The sequence below is a fragment of the Petaurus breviceps genome, unplaced genomic scaffold, assembly GCF_028583685.1.
Source record: "Petaurus breviceps papuanus isolate PSGF00001 unplaced genomic scaffold, PetGlider_PUasm1.0 38, whole genome shotgun sequence".
NCBI lineage: Eukaryota > Metazoa > Chordata > Mammalia > Diprotodontia > Petauridae > Petaurus > Petaurus breviceps.
Genome location: NW_027186304.1, coordinates 78,057,152 through 78,077,383, shown reverse-complemented (window position 1 = coordinate 78,077,383; position 20,232 = coordinate 78,057,152). Strand labels below are relative to the sequence as shown.

The 20,232-nt window shown below is 38.1% G+C and overlaps 2 protein-coding genes across 19 annotated transcripts in view; one reads left to right on the top strand and one right to left on the bottom strand.

Annotated features, from left to right (window-relative positions):
- Nucleotides 1-1,904, top strand: part of ARFGEF1 (ARF guanine nucleotide exchange factor 1) — a 124,970-nt gene extending 123,066 nt beyond the window's left edge. The window contains exon 35 of the mRNA XM_069099547.1: nt 404-1,904. Within this exon, the coding sequence (XP_068955648.1) occupies nt 404-568 (165 nt within the window). The 3' untranslated portion in view covers nt 569-1,904. The remainder of the gene's footprint in view (nt 1-403) is intronic.
- Nucleotides 1,905-3,418: 1,514 nt separating this feature from the next.
- Nucleotides 3,419-20,232, bottom strand: part of CSPP1 (centrosome and spindle pole associated protein 1) — a 142,511-nt gene continuing 125,697 nt past the window's right edge. For 16 of the 18 annotated variants that reach the window (XM_069100061.1, XM_069100062.1, XM_069100060.1 and 13 more), the window contains 3 exons: nt 13,283-13,401; nt 7,620-7,758; nt 3,419-4,452 (listed from right to left, as the gene is read on the bottom strand). In XM_069100061.1, the coding sequence (XP_068956162.1) occupies nt 4,223-4,452; nt 7,620-7,758; nt 13,283-13,401 (488 nt within the window). In that variant the 3' untranslated portion in view covers nt 3,419-4,222. Of the gene's footprint in view, nt 4,453-5,943; nt 6,066-7,619; nt 7,759-13,282; nt 13,402-20,232 lie in introns of all 18 variants that reach the window. The other 2 variants (XR_011170688.1, XM_069100071.1) reach the window with 2 other exon arrangements.

Sequence of the window (20,232 nt, the reverse complement as noted above, 5' to 3'; positions counted from 1 at the left end):
TTAAAAGAAAAAAACCTATCTATTGAAATTTAGTTTTATAGCCAATAAACTCTGCAAACAAAACACGAAATAAAAAAAAAACAACATATGTTGTCATTCTACCTTCAGCAATTCTTCATCTCTCACCTAGATTTATCAGTCCTTAAAAATATTTAGTTTTGGGGCAGCTAGGTGATGCAGCGAATAGAGCAGCAGCCCTGGAGTCAGGAGGACCTGAGTTCAAATGCAGCCTCAGACACTTGACACCCTTACTAGCTGTGTAACCTTGGGCAAGTCAATTAACCCCAATTGCTTTGCCTTCCCCCCTCCAAAAAACAAACAAAAAAATTAGTTTTGCAAATACGTTTATAACAGTCTATTTGAGTCCTAGCAGTGCTAAATGTGAACATCATTTTTCCCCCAGTTCAAAGCTCATGCATCATTCTACTACCCTCTCTTGTGTGAAATTATGCAATTTGACCTGATTCCTGAACTTCGAGCTGTTCTGCGGAGGTTTTTTCTTCGTATTGGAGTAGTTTTTCAGATATCACAACCACCTGAACAAGAGCTTGGAACAAGCAAGCAGTGATGGTAACAATATTACTCTGTTAGAGTTTCTATCCTTCAGCTCTCTGAAAGGACCATGGAGCTAAGGGTTCCAGTTTGGAAAATGCCTTCTTTGTATGGCAGCATGTTTCTCTGGTTTGACGGTACAGATGTACAGAGCTGTAACTCAGACTTGCAACAAACACTCCATCTGATCCTCGTCAGTTTTCTGATGGATGATCTGTGATTGTCTTGGTGGGCTCATGTTGAGCTGAGAGCCTGTTTTCAGCACAGTGTGTCAGTATGTGCTATGATACCTTCCTTTGTTCTAGACAGCAGGAGAGCTACAGGTGTTTATGGCAAGTATGAAGAGTAAAATTTACCCAAAGAACTAACTATACATGTAAAGGCTTGAACTTCTGCAAGAAGTACAACTCAGGAGAGCTGGATTTTGAAGGATAAAATGTTTATAATTGGGGGGAAAAGAGAAAATTATTGTTCACGGTAAAAGATATTTAGCAAATATGGTATTCTTATTCTGAAGATTTTTGCACACTCAGGCTACCTGAGATACTGGTAATCATCCTTCTGTGAAAAAAAAAAATGTACAGAGATGCAGGTCTGTAATATAAAACCTTAACATTATATAGTTCTTCCTGCATTAGTTTATTTTATTTCTTTATTTTCTTATTCATCTGCTAAAGACCCATAATATTTTGTTTATCAGATGCACTAGAAGTTTGGGTTGATACTTGTTTTTGTTTTATGGGATCTTTTTTTTTTTCCTCCCAGTGCAGTGAAAATTTTGGGGTGGGGGGCAGGGGAATTATAGCCCAGAAGCTACCATTGCTGACTCTTATCAAAAACAGAGGTAGAATAATATCACTACTGACATAACTACCTGTAACATGCTTGTGTTAGGGCTTTTAAACATGAGCCATTAAAAATATGATCCTTCAAGGACTGGAACTTGAATCACTGAAAAAAAACAAGTCTAGGTTGTGTCTGCTGTCACAATTTTTTTTTTTATTTTTTTTGGGGGGGTGGGGATTGATGTAGATTTCACTCTATGTACAGAATTTAATGTTGAATATATTAAAGTAACAAATCTGGCATGGTTTGAGTGAGGATGGTTAGATTTATTGGAAATGTATTCATACTGTGAATTGTGCTCTGATGGCTTAAAAAAGACAAGATTGTCAAGCATTCCATATTAACATTGGATGTAGAAAATTTTTCAGACGGATAAAATGTATATGGTACAGATATGTAAAGTTTTTTATGTAAAAATTCTGTACAATATTGGTTCTCATCTGGCATATTCTAATAAGGTTATAGGTCAATAAAGTTTTTGAATTCTTTCATCAGTGCAATCAAAACCAGTGTAATCTACAGAAACTTGTTTCATTGACTGATTTTTAACTGAATATCAAGAACTATAGTTACAGTTCAAAGTACATTTTATTTGCTCTAGTTACTTTGGATCCCCTCCCGCGTACTCCTGCCTTTACCACATTGTGCCTCCTGAAGGCTTAAACTAAGCAGACTAAAGACAGTCATAACTGTTTTTACCTCTTTTGTGTATGAGCAACTGAGAACCCAGAGTAAGGCTAAGCCTACCAGAGACTTGGTAATAAATACATCAGTAATGCAACCATCTCTTCACATGGTGCTTTTCCTTCAGGGTCCAAGTGTTAGAGACATTCTCAATTATATTCCTTTGTAGGAGCTCAATAAATATTTGTTGAACAAATAAATTAATGTGTAAAATGGGTTTGTTGAAGTTGTTCATAACAAAGTTGGACAAAGAAGCACAGGACTTACACCTCCTTGTCTGTGACTCCATGTATTTATAAATGTGATAGAGGATAGTCTTCCCAGTGCTCTCCCTCCTCCCTCAAGTAAAACTTAAATGTCCTTTTTTAAAAAATGCTCCAGTGTAACCGTGAATCACAGGTGAGGTTCTTAGTCACTTGGTTATTTGATATAGATGCCAAAGGCCACATATCCCAAATAAAAGGTCCTTCATAAGTTTCCAACTTTAAAAAAAAACTCATGAAACCAGGATTTAGATGTAGGGGAGAGAAATTTATGCCTATACTCAAATGTAGGATGACAAAATTCCTTTGTCTCTTCTGTCACAGAGGATGTTGCATATTGAGGATACTTGTTTAAACTGACAATCTGTGCTAGAGAGGCCTTCTGGACCGAGTTCTACCTACCACCTTATTTCCTAGATGGTGCATGTTAAAATAATAATAACTATTAGGTCTTGTGGTGGATACAAAAGGATTAGGATATAGTCTTTTCTTCTAGTCAAGCATAGCCCTTGCACAAAAAGCCCAGATTGGTTATGAGGATGGCTTAGAATTTACTGGATTATCTTAGCATTCTAAATAATCTTTCTAACAAAGTAAGAAGCATTATATCACTTCCTATTTGAAATTAATATTCTTTGAAGGCTAGCTACTGATGATGTCCAGTTGATCCTTTCATTGGCAACATTGGAAAATTTAACCAGAAAAATAGTCTTGGAAATAAGAGCTGGTTGTTAAATGGTTTTGCTGGGACCTGACCCAGAGAGGATGGAATACATTGGGACACCAAATCCAAGTTCATTTTGTTTCATATTGATGAAACAGAAATAGACAACTTAAAGCAACAGGTTAAACCCCTAACTTCATAGCATCCTAGAAAGTTTCTAGTTATTTCAAAGTATCCTTAATAATTCTGAGAACTAACTACACACCAAGGAATCAGTATTTTACATGGCCTATGTTTTGCCTTCTTTCTTTCCAACTCAAAATCCTAGGATCTTATTAGAATAATTGGCTAGTTTCCTGCAAGGATTATAATTTTTCATTGTAAAATTACATTTTCTACAGAACAGCACTGATAACAAAATAAAACTTTATTTCCATTAACAAGTAGTTAAATCATACCATAAATTAGACATTAACTTAAGACAATGCCTTCATTGGCACCAAAAATACAACAGAGGCAGAAGAAAGATGTAATTCTCGGTTTCTGTACACATTTGATAGGAAAAAAAAAAAAATTAATCACCCCCCCCCCATCATTTACTTACAAAATGAGTCAGCAGCTAGAAAATGATGTAGAACTAAAAAGCATCTTTTCTTCCATATTCAAATAATAGTAGCTGGTAGGGGGAATGGTCAAAGCTACCACACATGCTGGAGTACTTGCTAAAAGATGATTTTGAGTATTGATGACACTGGCAAAGTTGTGCATTTATAGACACACGACCAAAAGGGCCTTCAAGTTTTACATGTATTAAGACACTTTAAAATTTTATTCACTTCATCCTAGTAACAGGCAGAATAAAGATAATGCACATACGGTAGTCAGTTAAAAGAACTTTTCATTATTACTATAATTTATGGCAAAATATGTGAAAATAATTCCATACTTTTTGCATTATGTAATTAACAGTAATGGTGACTTTAAAAAAAAAAACATACATCCTGTACAATTTCGTAGAACACATGAAAGCAACAAAATATGGAAAAAATACATATGTACACATTCAGCATGGTATATTACAGGTTAAAAACTGTCCATCCACATGAGGGGGGATGTTTGGGGGAGGAGAATAAGGCCTAGAATACAAAAAGCTCAGTAGATTAATATTCCTTTTACCTTAAAAGGCACAACTGGTTCCAGTCTAGATTTATTTTTAACCATGTGCTGTAGAAAGGCCCTGCCAGTTAAAAGGTAACGGGTTTTCAGAGGAACGCTGCTCCTGGTTCAGCTGCTCAACCACAAACCTTTTCAGAGTCTCTGAAGTTCCAGGTCGGAGCCAAGGCTCTGTGGCTACAGTTTCTACAGAACTGGGTCTTCTTTCATCACCATGGGATGTAAAGTGCTGAAGAATGTCATCTGGATCAATCAGAGAAACTTCATCATCTGGAGAAGAGAAACAAGTGAATTACTTCACAATCAACATTTTTCTGCTTTGCATAATATGGAGACATAAACTGATTTTAGTGTATGTGGGACATGAGAATTTAACAGATGTTAAGTTACCAAAATTAACTGATTAAAAACGAAGGACCTGCCCTATGAGAAGAATTCACCATGTTTATTAGTACAGTAGAATGAGGACAGAGTCATCAAAAGTGAACTGGTATGGCCCAAATTATTTTTTTTTTCAAAGAACATTGGTCATGTGGCATGCTGTTAACTGACAGTTCAGTAATTCAAATATTTATCATGTATCTGATCAGGTTAATGGGTCTATCCCTAGTGCTTCGTTCTATTTCTCCAACTCTCTGTCATAGGCCCAGAAATAATGCTAGGGTTAAAAGAAGTTTCAGAAACAGCAAAGGCATCCTGAAGCTTATTTTACTTAAGTGGATCAATTTTACCCATGAGAAAACAGGTCAAAATATTTTAGGACAAAAAGAATATACTAACATTTGTTGAAAAAAAACAGCCTTAAAACTATTAGACAGTGGAAGAGGAAGAGCATGTCAAAGATCAAGAAATGAATTTTTATTTATTCAATCAGCTTATGCTGACTTTTTTGAGGAAGTTCCTTCCTTAAGCAAGCTCAGGGTCTTTATGCTTAATTAAGTCGATATTCATATAGCCATCAACATTCTAAAAAGAGCTCCTGATGTGGAAAACCTGGGCTATCATAAAGGCTGTTCTATTATAGACAGAGATCCATATTTCTAGGTCAGTGCTAGTGTATAAATGTGTTCTTGGCACATTTAACTAAAAAATATTTGTGATAAGTAATTTCAGTTCCCTTTATCAACACCTCATACAAGGGTAATATCTCTGTGCAACCGATTACTTACACGTTCAGGTTTCTTCCCTTTTTCAAATTCTAAAAAAAAGTGGTGAAGATAATGAAAAACAACTTTACCCATTAACTTAACATGGGAAAATTTAATCAGAAACAAAATTTCAATTTTTACTTTCCATGTGGAATGAAAATTTAGTGAGTAGTTTAGTGCTGGACTTGAAGTAAGAAGGATGAATTCAAGCACACTCCTGACACTAGTTATGAAACTCTGGGTAAGTAATTTAACCTCATGGTGCCTCAGTTTTTGCATTTGAAAAATAAGGGTCAATCCTTTGTTGTACTCACCTGGCAGGGATTCTGTGAGGCTTGACTAAATTAGGATGTCAAGTGTAAAACTTTAAGGTCTATGAAAATGTCAGTCATTTTCAGGGAGGGAACTGAAGGGCAGTTTACCCCAGGAAGGTGGTGAATTACTGAAACATTGTTTGGAAGTAACTACCGTTGTCCAAAAATAAGAAATCAGTGTCTATTCCAATTCTCTCTCCTACAGAATTTTAGTTGATTTGAACAGTACTTCTATAACTATATTTTTATGACTTATTTATTATCAGATATAATTATATATGAAAATCTGTCTTCCTAACCTGTGATGGAAATTTCATTTCTTTTTTAAATTACATCTCCTGGTCTGTGAAGGACTGGCACAGCAAAGGGACACGTGAAAACAATTTAATGAGCAGTCAATCCACATCATACCCAAAAGCTCCTGTTTGAAAGGACAATATGAGATTTTTTTTTTTTTAAACACCTCAGTAACTGGTTATCACTAAATTATCTTAGCATCTAAGGAAGAGCATACCTTAAAATTCAATCCTATTAATGGGGAAATTAACCAATAAAAATTAGTCAACATTTCACTGCTTAGAGTAGAGGTTTTTAACCTTTTTTGTGTCTGACCATAGTGTCTGTCCATTGTGAAGTCTATGAAATAATAATGCTTTAAATGTATAAAACACAATGCATAGCGCTATAAAAGGAAGCAATTATACTGTAACAGTTATGAAAATATTTTTAGAAGTTATTCATTGTCATGCTAAATTACAAAGAAATGTATTTGAAATGAAAAACCTTGTTACATTCATACAAAACTTAAATTCAAATCTGGAACAATAAATTATTAACAGGTATTAAGGTATGGGGACGAGTATAAATCAAAGGACATGCTGAGATAAATAACAAGAATATATAATAACCAGCAAAGTTTGTCCACTATGTGAGTTTACTATCTGGAAAAATTAATAACGTGGTACAACTTACTGATAGCATTGTCCCACTTAACAGTTCAAAGAGCAAAAAGGAATACGTGGCTGGCAAAGGTAAAGCAAATGTGTACTTTTTTCCTTAGTGAGAAGGATTATTTCAGGGATATTCTAATTGTGTACTACATGGAATTGGGCTTTCACACTTCCCACATCACCAGATTTCAGCGAGAAGAAATTACTGCCACATGTTCAGCCAATACAGCTTGTTCTACTATAATGAGTTAGTATCATTTATTTAGCCTAAAGAAGGAAACAATTCTATTATGATAATCTTAACTTTGTTTCATATTTTTCTTTTTTCTAAAATACAGAAAGCAAACATTAACAGGTTAAATCCTGAAAAATTTCTATATTAGGATATTTAAAAGAAAAATCCAATAATACCAACCAAACGTTTTAATGATTTTTTTAAAATTCTAATTCAGTTTTAAAAGTTCACATTTAATTAAATGTAGCTTCCTCTCTACTATCATTCCACAAAGGTGCTTGCTAAAAGCATGGATGAGCTTCCCAAGTACTAAAGCAACCTGTCATTAATGGTTTTCAGGAATCACCATGTCTTTAAAAAAAAATTTCACCACCTGTCAGCCAATGTGATGGTGATGCTTGCTTTTCCAAACTTTGTTAGGTTGATTTTCAATTAAAAAAAAAATTATCACTAACGAGGCTTGTATTTTGGCTTTGTCAAAGTTTATGATTTACTGATATAGCCTCTGCAAATCCATTATCATCTCTTTGCCATGAAAAGGCAGTGGAGGACTTCAATGGAGGGTCACCCAACCCCCACCCCCATTATCAGGAAGATTTCTAGTAAGTCCCATCCACTGGAAAAGTTAATATACCCCTAACAACTTCAGTTTTGTTAGATTGTTGCTGCTACCCAGCGGTCCCAAGGGACAGTACTGCAACTTCCATAAGGTTCTATCATCAAGGAATGTGTTCAAAGTAGCCATGACACTTCAAGAACGTGCAGTCGTCCTTCAAATATGGTTCTTTACCTGTATTGATAGGTTTTTTTTGAAGCTTATTTAGTCTTCGCATTCGTTCTTCATTTCTAATTCTAAGCTGGTCAATATTTATACTGGATCCTGACTTTAAGGAGAAACCATCAGGTTGCACAGTAGGATGAAAATTATCCTGTAGTTAGAAGACAGAACTTAAATATTTGTTGAACTGGATTTCTGAAATGCCAGAGCTATGTACAGGGTACTCTGAGACCTTAAAATTAAGGTTGTTATAGTTACGGGTCATACAATTTATCCTTCCTGTCTTCTAAATGTGGGTTCCCCCAAACTCTACAGCCATTTTCTCTTCTCTGTACCTCTCCCTTGGTGATCTCCCATGGCTATGTAGATAATTCTATATATCCAATCTCAATCTTTCCCATGAGCCTCTGGTCCAATGATCTCCCACTGTCTGCTGCACATTCTCTTGGCATGTACAAAACTGAATTCATCTTTGCACCCAAAGCATGTCCCTTCCCAACTTCCTAATTCCTTTGTCTCCCCTGACCTTCAGTTCTACATAACAACTGCATCTTGGACATTTTCAAATGGATGTTTCAGAGTCACCTCAAATTCAACATACTCAAAAATTAAATCCTCATATGTTCCACCAAACTTGCCTATTTCTATTAGAGATACTACCATTATTCCAGTCTCAGAACTGTAATCTTTATGCCTCATTCCCTACCTCATGCCACAATATACCCAATGGCCAAATCTTGCCATTTTTACTGCACCACATCTCACATCTGACCCCTTCTCTCTGCTTTTACAACTAATACTCATGGTCAGGAAGTCAGCGCCTCTCTCCAAGATCATTGCAACAGCCTAACTGACCTCTCTGCCTCAATCCTTTCCTACTGCCTTCTGTCTTCTAAATGTAGATCTGACAGTGTCACTACCCAAGCTTAAAACTCCATTGGTTCTTACTGCCGTAGGTTAAAATATAGATTTCTGTGTGGTTCTGAAAGCCCTTCAAAACCTGGTCCCAAACCATCTTTCCAGTCTCATTAGACACTGTTTCTCTGCCGACACCTACAATCCGTCCAGCCAAACTGGCCTCTCTCTTCCTTACCACACAACACTCCATTTTCCTCTGTCTCTGCCTCACTAAACGCTCACCCTCACCTCCTAGTATCCTTCTCACTTCCAGAGCTCAAAGACGACTTTCAGCGTGAAACCTTTCCTGATCCCCACAGCTACCAGGGCCTTCCTTACCAAATGAGCTTTTTTTAAACCCCTATATATTTGTATATATTCTGTATTAATTTAGACGTGTACATGCTGTCTTCCCCAATATGATCTAAGCACTCAAAGACTCGGTCATTTCATTCTTTGTATTTGCCTCCCTAAAGCCTAGTACGTAGTAAGTGCTTAATACTACTTCTTGTTGATAGTCTCATCCTATTCCACCTAATCCTTCAGAGAGCTAACACAGTATCTTCCTAATCCAGAGTTACCACCATGTCACTCCCCTTCCTTTTCAAAAGCATTCGGTGAATTTCTGTTACCCGTAGAGTACAAACTCCTTAATCTAGAATCTGAAACCCTTCACAATCTGGTACCAACCTACCTTACACCATTTATGTTCCAGCCAAACTGAACTAATAGTTGTTCTCTGGTTTTATTGTATCTTCTGCCTTTGCAGCTGTAAACCCCTTTTCCCCACCCTCATACATAGAATTTGCTTCCTTTCCCAGCACCTAATTTTACTATTTCTTTAAGGCCCAAATGAGATAGCACATCTCCTCTATGATGTCCTCCCTGTTCCTCCACAACCCCCCAACTCAGCAATCAATCCCTCAGATTTCTTAAACTGCTCTGTTACAGAGCTAAATTGTACAGGTCTCAAGTCCAAGAACATACTAGGTTCAAGGAAACAAAGTCTCATACTGCACACCTGGCAAGTCAACAAAAGCTTTAAGGGCTACACCATTCTTTCTGCTCTATTCTTTCCCTAATCCCTGCTCCACTTAGGAGATGTGGCTACATTCTCAAGATGGATGACTGGGGAGCTGAGAGATATCAAAATGAACTAGAGAAGAGAGAAATGACATTAGGAAGCAGTATTTATAAAAGGTGAAAACCGAATTGCAGCACAAAGCAAGCACTCTGGCCCATACCACCTGAGGTATGCTACGGAGAAAAATGATAGCAAAAAAAGCCACTGGGAGACACGGGGGAAAGGAACAATGTCTGCTCTCATCAGTTAATAAGCACACTGTGTGACAAATGCGCTGTCCTGTTTTTAGAAGGTTCACTGAAATCTAGCTGAGCTAGGTCTGCCAGCTTGTCATAACCCCCTATGCTTCCAAACGCTCCCCCAGTCTCCCTCCTACTACACCAATCCTTCACCTCGGTTCCATCTTTGTCTGGAGTCCTGGCCCGGAAGCTGACCAATTCAGATACGTGGTTTCCTATTTCCAGAGTCCCTCCCTCATTTGTCACATCCCCAGCTGTGTACTGCCAAGCCAGAATCAGGGATTACCCTGTTTGCTTTCTCCATTTCTACCAACACAAGCACTGGGGAGGAAAGTCACACACGTGTGTGTCATCTGGGCACACCTAATCTCACTTGGGCCCTCACTGCAACATCGTGATACTTTCCTTCCTCCTTGACTACCACACAGCAGCCTTTCCAAGTCTCTTCTTTCCACACTGCCCTTTCCCTACTTACTCTCAGCAGACAAATCTGCCTTCGACTTGACTGCGAAAACAAGCCATCAGCTGTAAGCTCCCTTTTCTCCCTGAGGCCACATTCTGAACCACTTTCTATCACTCCCGTTCTCTCTCCGGCTCCAGTTTCTGATGAAGTGGACCTTCTGGTCAAGGCCTAGTCTCCCTCTCCTCATGCACACCTCTGCTGTCTCCTGCAGGAGCGTGACACCCCTACCCCTACCCAGCAACCCATCTCTCACATCTTCACTTTCAACTTAACACTGGCTCATTCCCTGCCACCTGCAAACATGCTTAGGTCTTCTACATCTTTAAAAAACTTTCACTTGACCTTTACACCCCCTCAACTATGTGGTGTTGACTAGAAGCGCTGAGTTTTACAGAAGGGAAGGAGGAAGATAAAAGTAAAAGAAGGACACTGGGCAGATCAGAATTCTAAGGTACCAGAGAAGTAGATGTAGATAACATGGGTAAAAGGCAGAATCCGTGTAGAGGAGCATACAATAAAGGTTACACCAGAGGCTGGGGCGGTTAGGATACTAAGACACCTCGCAGCAAAGAGGTTGGACAGCTAGGCGGCATAATGGAGAGTGCAGAGCCTGGAGCCAAAAAGATAAGCTCAAATCCAGTCTCAGATACTTCCTAGCTGTGTGACCCTGAGCAAATCACAACCCTGTTTGCCTCAGTTTCCTCATCTGTAAAATGAGCTGGAAAAGGAATGGCAAACCACTGTAGTATCTTTGTCAAGAAAACCCTAAATGGGGTTATGACAAGACTGAAAATGACACAACAGAGAAGTTAAAGAAGGAAAAAAAAAACAGATTAACTCAAAAGCAGAGAGAGATGGTTATACCCAGAGAAAATGATACACATGCAAATGCCCAGAAAGAGGCAGTTTGGTTCACACTCTAGTGTGTCCAATTGAATGATGCTGTGGTGCTTCCACGCTTGTTCCCTGTGCTTGGGGAGTAAAGACGGCTGAGAAACTGCCACCAAATACTGTCCAAAGAATGTCCAAAGAAAGTGAGAAGGTCTTCAGATGCCAGGTGACCCCTTGCTGACTATGTGATAGTGAGGATTCCTTTCCAATGGTGGTTGGAAGAAGTGGGCACTGAAGTCTCCCTAATTCTGTGACTTTGTAAGAAAAAAAGAGAATGGAGTGCCAGAGTCACAATGAGAATGGGGCAGAAATTCTCAATCTCCCTATCCATCCCTAAGCTCTATGCTGACTGGACGTCCAGATTTGCATATCCAACTGCCTTTTTAGAGATCTCAAGCTGGATGTCCAGTAGACATATGAGACTCAACATGTCCAAAACAACTCATTATCATCTTTTCCCCTAAATGCTGCTCACTTCCTACCTTCCCTATTACTGCAAAGAACAACCCCATCCTCCCAGTCCCTCAGGCTCAAAACCAGGGTGTCATCCTGGATTCCTCCCTATCCCACCCCCCAAATCCAAGCTATTGCCAAAGTCTGTCAATTTCACCTTCACAACACCTCTTGACTAAACCCCTTCTCTCTTCTGATCTTGCCACCACTCTTCACTCTAAGGACTACTGCAATTGCCTGCTGGTTGGTCTGCCTACCACAAGTCTCTCCATTCAGTTACCAAAGTAATTTTCCTAAAGCTAAAGTCCAACCACATCACCCCTCAATGAATAAGCTCTAAAGGCTCCCTATCACCTTCAGGATCAAATATGAAATGCCCTGTTTGGTGTTCAAGGCCTTTCATAGTCTGACTCCCCCACTCCTCAGAAGACCTCAGTCTTCTGAGACCTTACACCCTCCCAAACATATCCTCTTTGATCTAACGACACTGGCCCCCAGGCAGTCTGTAGGACACTATGCCTCTCATTCCCAGGCATTTTCTCTGGCTGTCCCTCATGCCAGGAATGCTATCCCTCCTCATCTCCACCTCCTGGCTTCCTTCAAGTCTCATATAAAGCCCCACCTTCCACTGGAAGCCTTTCCCAATCCCCCCTTAATTCTACCTAGTGCTTTCCCTCTTTTGATCATTTCCTATTTATCCTGTATCCATCTTGCTTTGTATGTATTTGTTTGCATGCTGTCTCCTATATTAGACTGTGAGCTGCATGAAGCAGGCCCTTTCTTATACCATTCTTTGAAACCCCAGAGCTTAGCCCAGTGCCTGGCATATAGTAGTGATTGATACTTATATATATTTGACTGACAGACTGAAAGAAAGGGTGCTTCATTTCTGTCCTTATGTGATCTTACTATTTGTCTCAGATGCTGTTTCCCCTGTACCTATGCCAGTAAAAACTGATGAGGCTCAGGAGCAAAGATTTAGACTGGAAGAGATCTGAGGGGTCCTCTAATCCAACCTTATTTTACAGATGAGGAAACTAAAGGCCAGAGAGATTCAGTGACTGACCAAAGTCATAATGTTGGTAATAGAGCCAGGACACGAACCCAGGTTCTCTGACCCCAAATCCAGGCGAGGGGCTACACACTAAGAATCAGTTATAGGTCTCTAGTAAATGTGTGCAGTAATGACAAGAATGCAGGTGAAACAAATAAAGAAATCAGAAGTCATAACGCTCTTTAGCAGAGCAACTAACTCCCAGCACTTCTCGGCTTGTTCTTAACACTTTAGCAGCCTTCCACCCACTTTCAAACGTTTTCCCACTGGCACAGCAAGAAGGCAACGGTGTGTCTGGTTCTGTTTGGGAACAGTTTCTGTCACTGTTTGGGGGTGTTATCCATGTCGAGAAGCCCAAGATGGCTAGCCAGAATTCTGCAGTGCTGCTCAGGATGACCCACACAGTTCTTGGGGCATTTCTCAAGCCCATTGTGGCAAGACTGTTATTACATACCCAGCAAGGTCAAAGAGCTCTGCAGCAAATTATACAACTGAGGACAAGGCTACACAGACCCTCACTCAGTGACATCTGTGATCACATAAGAGGACTTTGGCCTCTTCAACAAAAAGAAAACATTGTTTAAAAACTCATACCATACACACAACAGATTCCAGGCCTTTAATCTGGTTCCTTCTCCGTTCCCTTGCAGACAGTAATCTCTGCGAAGGTAAAGGATCATCTTCTAAGGGAGAATACCTCTCTCCATTCGTCCCTGAAAAATGTAAAATAATGGAAGGAAATGTTAAATCCTCAGCTATATGCAAGTCTTTTACCTGTAAAGCTATAAGCCATTTGATAGCATTTTTGAAGTGAAATTTCAATTGTATAAAGGCCCTCATAACTTGTGACAAAGAACAGAGACACTGTTAACTTGAAAGTGATCGGACTCAAATTCACAATCCAGAGGAGATTCAATCTGGCCTACTTGTCAACACAAGCATCACAAATACTGAGACCCCTTAAGCGTCTACCCATTATGGCAAATCTTTAATAAACTTTGTTTACTTTGACTGAGGAAGAAAAAAGAAAGTAATCAGACTGTCAAACAAAGTTACTACTACACAGCAGAGGGCATCCAGTTTTTAATAAGGCAGGCAAACACATATTCAAAAACTTAATTCAAAGATTTTTTTTTTACTGCCAAATCACTAACATGCCCCCTCAAGCATAAAATGTTTCTGTTTAATCTGAAATAAGACAAAGAGGGCAGGAAAAGACTGTCTCAGAGTTTAACCCCATTCACTAACTGTCTTGAAAAAGGTTATCCATTGTCTTTTTTCAATGTTCATTAATCACACAAACATTTACTTAGTCCCTAATATAGATGGTGCTAGTTATTGTGAGGGATATGAATTGGTTTTGCTCTCAGAGAAACCAAGGAGTAAATGATTTCTGAGGGAGGCAAATTGGTACAATAATGTAAACTGAGTCTTTACCCTTCAAAGGAGATATCAAGAATGATGCTGCTAGAAAGGGAAATGAATCTGTTCTTCCTTTTTGCATGGGACCAGTAGCTATGACAATGGTCTCTACAGGGGCCAAGCTGGGGGCCTAGTATCAATTGTGCAAACCATGTGCCCCAGGGCGGTACAGTGGGGAGAACACCAACTCTACGGTCAGAAGACCTAAGCTCAAATCCTACCCATGCCATTACCTTTGTGACACTAGGCAAGCCTTCCCTACATTGCAATTTCCTCAACTGTGAAACAACAAGTTTAGACCGGATAACCGCTGATGTTGCCTCTAGCTGCAGGTCTATGATCCTCTAACATTCTCCCAGGGGAGAGGAGAGAATATGTATACAGAGATAAGCTGGAGAGTGACAGACCACAAACAAAAGTGGTCCTTGGATGACAAGAAGAGCTTAGTAATCAAAGGGTCAGCTAAGGCTGATGGCGATGCTCACTCCTTCTCAGAGATGACACGGACACATAGGGACACACACACACACACACACACAAACTACAAAGACTGTGACAATCATAATCCCACTCAGACTGAACTGTAAATAACTTGCTAATTAGTGATTTTAACAAAATTCTGAAAATAAGCCTGCACCCCAGCTGCTTCCTCTAAACCCTGGGGCAATGTTCCTCATAGTCCTGTAGAATGACTCTAGAGCTCTTATTTGTACTTGCCATTAACCTAAAGAACCACATGACTACTAGCATGTCAAGTCACATATAACCTAACATCTTAATACAGAAATGAGCTATCTTAAAGAAACAAGATGTGTATATATACTTGAGGTCTTTGTTGGCTAAAGACTATGATCTTAACATCCACTTTGAGCACAAGTCAGAAATACTCTTGTGAGTCAGAAGCTGTCATACCAGGCTTAGTTTATTATATACACAACTCTAAAGTCAGCACTGCCTTATCAACATTCAGAATTGCCACCCTTAGGCCTCTCTGCCTTTTATATTGCCTTTACTAAGGAAAACAGGCAAAATTTGACACCCTCCAACTCAGTTATGATAAATTACTGATCCAGTCCAACTCTAAAGTTTCACAGAAGATAATTCTCCCAACATTTAAGAAAAATCAGAGAGGTGAGAGATGTGGGAGAGAAATGAAAAAAACTACCCCCTTGAATGGGTCCCTGTCCCATGAATCCAGAGACTGACTTAAGCAGGTTTCCTGAAGGTGGCAAATTCATGTGATAAACCCCTCACTGCCCTTGCCTTGACTGATAGCCCCTAACAGAAACCCCTGGTATTGTACCATGAATTTTCTTGACATGTCTGTGTAACATAAAGACACCCTACCCCAGCTCCACTGTTTCTAGTCCTATTTCAAAGAATACTGACTTCATTCTGCCAGTTATTTTACTATACGTAAGCTGAAGGACACTAGCTACTGTAGAAGTGTCCTTCAGTGTCTCTTTCTCGCTTATCAATGCCAAAAGACTTAACTGCTACAGGTGGAGAGATTCGAGAGTCCTGGGAAAATTCTTCTCCCTGCCTGGCCTATTTGGCAGATTTCTTTAACTATATTCACAGACTATATTCCTCTATTTCCCGTAACTAAGAATATATATTTTTCTCCCACAAGTATGTGTGTATATATATATATATATATATATATATATATATATATATATATACACATATATATTTATTTATTTATTTATTTTTTGCAAAACCACCTGCGTTTTATGAATAGTCATCTTTGTGTTCTTTGTTTCATACAAAAGTTACAGGAAGGAATTTCTGGTGCCAGACACAGGATAGATATTGTGCAACTTTGCTATCTGCCTTGGCCAGCCAGAATAAATGGCTGCTCATTTCACTCTTCACTGACTCCTTACTGCAATATTATTTGATCCAGACCTCAAGAACCCAGATTGGTGAGTGATGATCCTCTTGATTCCCTAAAAAAAAAAAAATTCCACTATAGTTTTGGGTGTCAGAAATGGGATTTCTAAGGTCAGCACACCCAACTCAGCCCCAGGGAATGAAGATGAACTGAAAGGAAAACTTCATAAAGCCAAGTGAGGCTGTTTTTTGCCTCTAATTTTACTTTCACTTCCACCTCTGACCCAACAAGTGTTGAATAGCTGAAGTGTTGGAAAGAATTTTTGAGTAAACAAACCAGCCTCAGGTATAATACAGGGTGCCTGAGGAAGAGAGGGAAGATCCAGGAAGGAGAGAGAGTTCAACATCAGATGAACAGTGTGTGTGTGTGTGTGTGTGTGTGTGTGTGTGTGTGTGTCTGTGTGTTGGACTAAACATTAAGAACTTAATATTTTATATTATCTATGAAACAGATATCCATGTGATGATGGGAGATTCAGTCTTGACAAGTTAATCTAGTTTAAGAATTTATGCAAAAAAATTGCAAAGGAATACCAAGAGCTTAGAATGAGAAGTATTTTATTTGTAAATGTTCTGTATGCTGTTAGCATTGTCTGTAGTTTGTGCCTTGGTAAACCCAATTGACTTTTTCCTACATCCTGATCAGCCAAAGGGAAAAAAATTAAGAGTGAAAACTTCTCTGCTGAACTTTCAAAGCTATCAAAAAGATATGATCTCTCTCTCTGCATTTCTAATGCCAACCAAACTGGGAAGGCAGACAAAATCACACAATGGCAAAGAAAATTTTCTTCCCCAGTGTGCAAAAATGTATGGTATCGGGGCGGCTAGGTGGCTCAGTGAGTAACAGCACCGGTCCCAGTGTCGGGATGACCTGGGGATCGAATCCGGGCTCAGATACTTAGCACCACACCCAGAAATAACTGGCCATGTAACCTTGAGCAAGTTAGTTAACCCCGATTGCTTTTTAAAAAAATTTAAAAAAATTTATGGTATCATAAACCAATTAGAGACTAAATTTATGATTGAAATGTAATTTCTTTACATTTACATTCAAATTTACATATGTGAATTTGCAGACTGTGGTTTCAATTTTTTTTATAAATGCTTAAATGTCTTAGTGAGTTTTAGAAATACCACTTTGTAGAATTTTTAAAGAAAAAAAATAATACAAGTTTTATGAAAGTTACATGAAAACAACTTTCATACCCATTTATTACTCTTCTTTCCCTGAAGAGTAACAGATTTGTTTTAGTATTTAGAACAATGGAAGAAGGTCTGACTTTAAAAAAAAAAAAAACTGAAGGTATTTGAAAGCATTATCATTGAAGTCTAGAAGTAGATTAAAAAAAAAAAGTCTACAGTTTAAATTTATCTGGTGCTGAAGAATCACCTATTATTAATTCTTCTCTTGACCTTAGAAAGAAAGAGATTTGTTTAAATCAGAGAGCTACTTGAAAATAAGTAAAATTTTATTTGGGAAAATGTTTTATCTCATCTCTTTTATTTTCTTCTTTGAATGATATAACAGAAATAAGGTTTTTAGGTAAATTAAAAGCAAAGCTGCCTAAAAGAATTTGGAATAGATCAAGAAACCCCCCCAAAAAAGTTCTGCAATTAATTGGTATCTTATAAGGAAATTAGTACTAATTTGTAAAGGAAAGATTAAGAAGACTAGTTCTGGCCTAGTCTGAGATATGTCTGGGAAATAGAGACAAGAGAGACTGAGAAAATAATGAAAATGAAGTGTCAGATCAGATTGTGAAAAGGGTGCAATTATGAAGAAGAAAAAAAGAGAAAATTTAAGTAAGTAGAAATAAGAAGAGAATGGGTACAAAAGTAAAGAAAGTTGGCAGCAGACTAAAAATTTGGATTTGCAGAAAAAGAGGTTTAAGTAGGGTTTTTGATCTCCTTGAGATAAGAAAGATAGGAGAAATTTTCTCTTCCTGTAAATTTGTAATCACTATTTAGAGAAATGCCTGTTATAAACAGTTCTGAAATTTCTCACAATCTCTGAGAGCCTTACCTTCCCTGATCTGGATATTCTTTCTGATATTGAAAAACAGCTAGAACCATTGACAGTATTCCATCCAGTTATAACATTTACTAAATGAAAAATAAGTTTCCATTAAATTATACTGTCTCATCCATAGTAGAAATAAGTTCGCAGCACAGAATTAAACACAGCACACTAAAATTCTGTTCTCAAAGAACCATCACAAGAGCACAGTCTAATCTGGGGGCACGCAGAATGCTCTGGATTTTGTATACGTTCTCCACACTTTTGCTTCATCGTCACCATAATCCTCAGTGGAATAAACTTGCTATTTTGTTGTTCGGTCATTCAGTCATGTCCAATTCTGTGACGCTGTGAACCATACCATCCATGGGGTTTCCTTGGCAAAGATACTTAAGTGGTTTGCCATTTCCTTCTCCAGTAGATTAAGGCAAACAGAGGTTCAATGACTTTGCTGAAAGTCATACAGCTAGTAAGTGTCTGAGGCCAGATCTGAATTCAGGTCTTCCTGATACCTGATCCACTAAGCCATCTAGCTGCCTCTAATAAATATTCATAATTTAATTACTACATAAAAGAGGTTATGTTTGCAATTCCCATGTTTTAGAAGATTCCATGGACCTTAGAAGTGAGAGATGAGAATACAAGACTGTCACATTAAATCTTTGGCAGAAGACTAATTGAAAGTAGTAGGCCACTGCTACAAAAATGTAATATGATAAAGACGCAAAAGTTTAAAAATTTTAATGAAGTAGTAAACTATACTTTGAAAAAAGCAACAAGATTAAACTGATTTCATGAGAACCAGAATATTTATGATTGGCTTCCAAAGGTTCCTATTAAAAATAAGAAAAAAGGTCAAGTAAACATGATGGTCTTAGATGATTTAATTTTTTTATCATAGAGATAATAAAGAAGAAGACTGAAAAAGGGAGAGTAAAATACTAAACTTCTTTTAGGTCTAATTGATAACTTTTTTCTTTTGGTAAGAAAATTGCCTAAGACATACAGGCCAATTTGACATTAGTAATTATCTATAAATTCTCAAACTGGATTAAGGATTTTACATATAAAATTGCTTTGTTATATCCTTTTTAAGATTCTTCCTTACTCTACAGATAACATTATCCATACCATATATACAGGGTTCAGGTAAAGACAGAAAGAGCAAGTGGCTTGTGAAAATTTCCCTAAAACATTCAGAGAACATTTAGAACTATGGATAGCCTACTTTGATGTACTCCCCACAGCTTTACTATTTATAAGGTTATCTCTATAAGGTCTGAATAGGTTTTCCCCACATCAACTAGTTACTGGAAGGCCAATGTGATTAAATTTTCTCATATTCCATTAAATTATACTGTATCATCTGTAGTAAGTTTTAGCAGCTTTACCTAGAAAATTGCAAAAAGTGATAATCAAAGAAATACTCTCCACAAACCTGCCCTAGTAACAAGGATGAAAAGGCCCATTCCACATTCCATCAATATCTAATAGCCCAGTTAAAAAACACCAGGATATTAATTCGAGAATGTATATCTCTGAGTTTAAGTAGGACAAACTGGACAATTTGTTAACAGTAGTCAAGGACAAGATGCCTGTGACTCAAAATCTCCAGAGGAAGATGCCTCCCAGAAGCAGACAATTTCATAAAATAGACCGCTAAACCCAAGATGGAACAAAAAGTCCTGTTCTCTAAATGGACATTAAGATGCATTCTCTGTTTCTTTCTGTCCTTCTGATTATGTTTATTGTCCATTGTCTCTTAGAGTTTCCTAGCCTTTTTGGAACCTTTAAGACCTAGGTTGTTCAAACTGCTATACACACTGTACACACAACTGTACGCACAACTGTTTACTTGTTAAGATTTAAGAGAATGTTCTAGATTTTGTATATGTTTTCAACCTTTCTGCTTTATCACCACCATAACCCTCATTAGAATAAGCTTCCTATTTTGCTATACAAGCAACTGACTTGAACCTATTGTACTGTGAACTGAATCATACTAATGTGAGATATGACCAACCACAAGGGCCACTACCAGGCCTATCACCAAAGAGCTAGGACTGGAAAGAGAAAGGTAAAAACCAAATGCAGGGCCCCTGTCCGGGACAGCAAATACTCCTGGGGCTACCACTCCATAGCCCAAAAATTTTAAAAAAAAAAAGCCCCTATCAGGACCTTCAAGAACCAGGATGGCAGAGTGAACCCC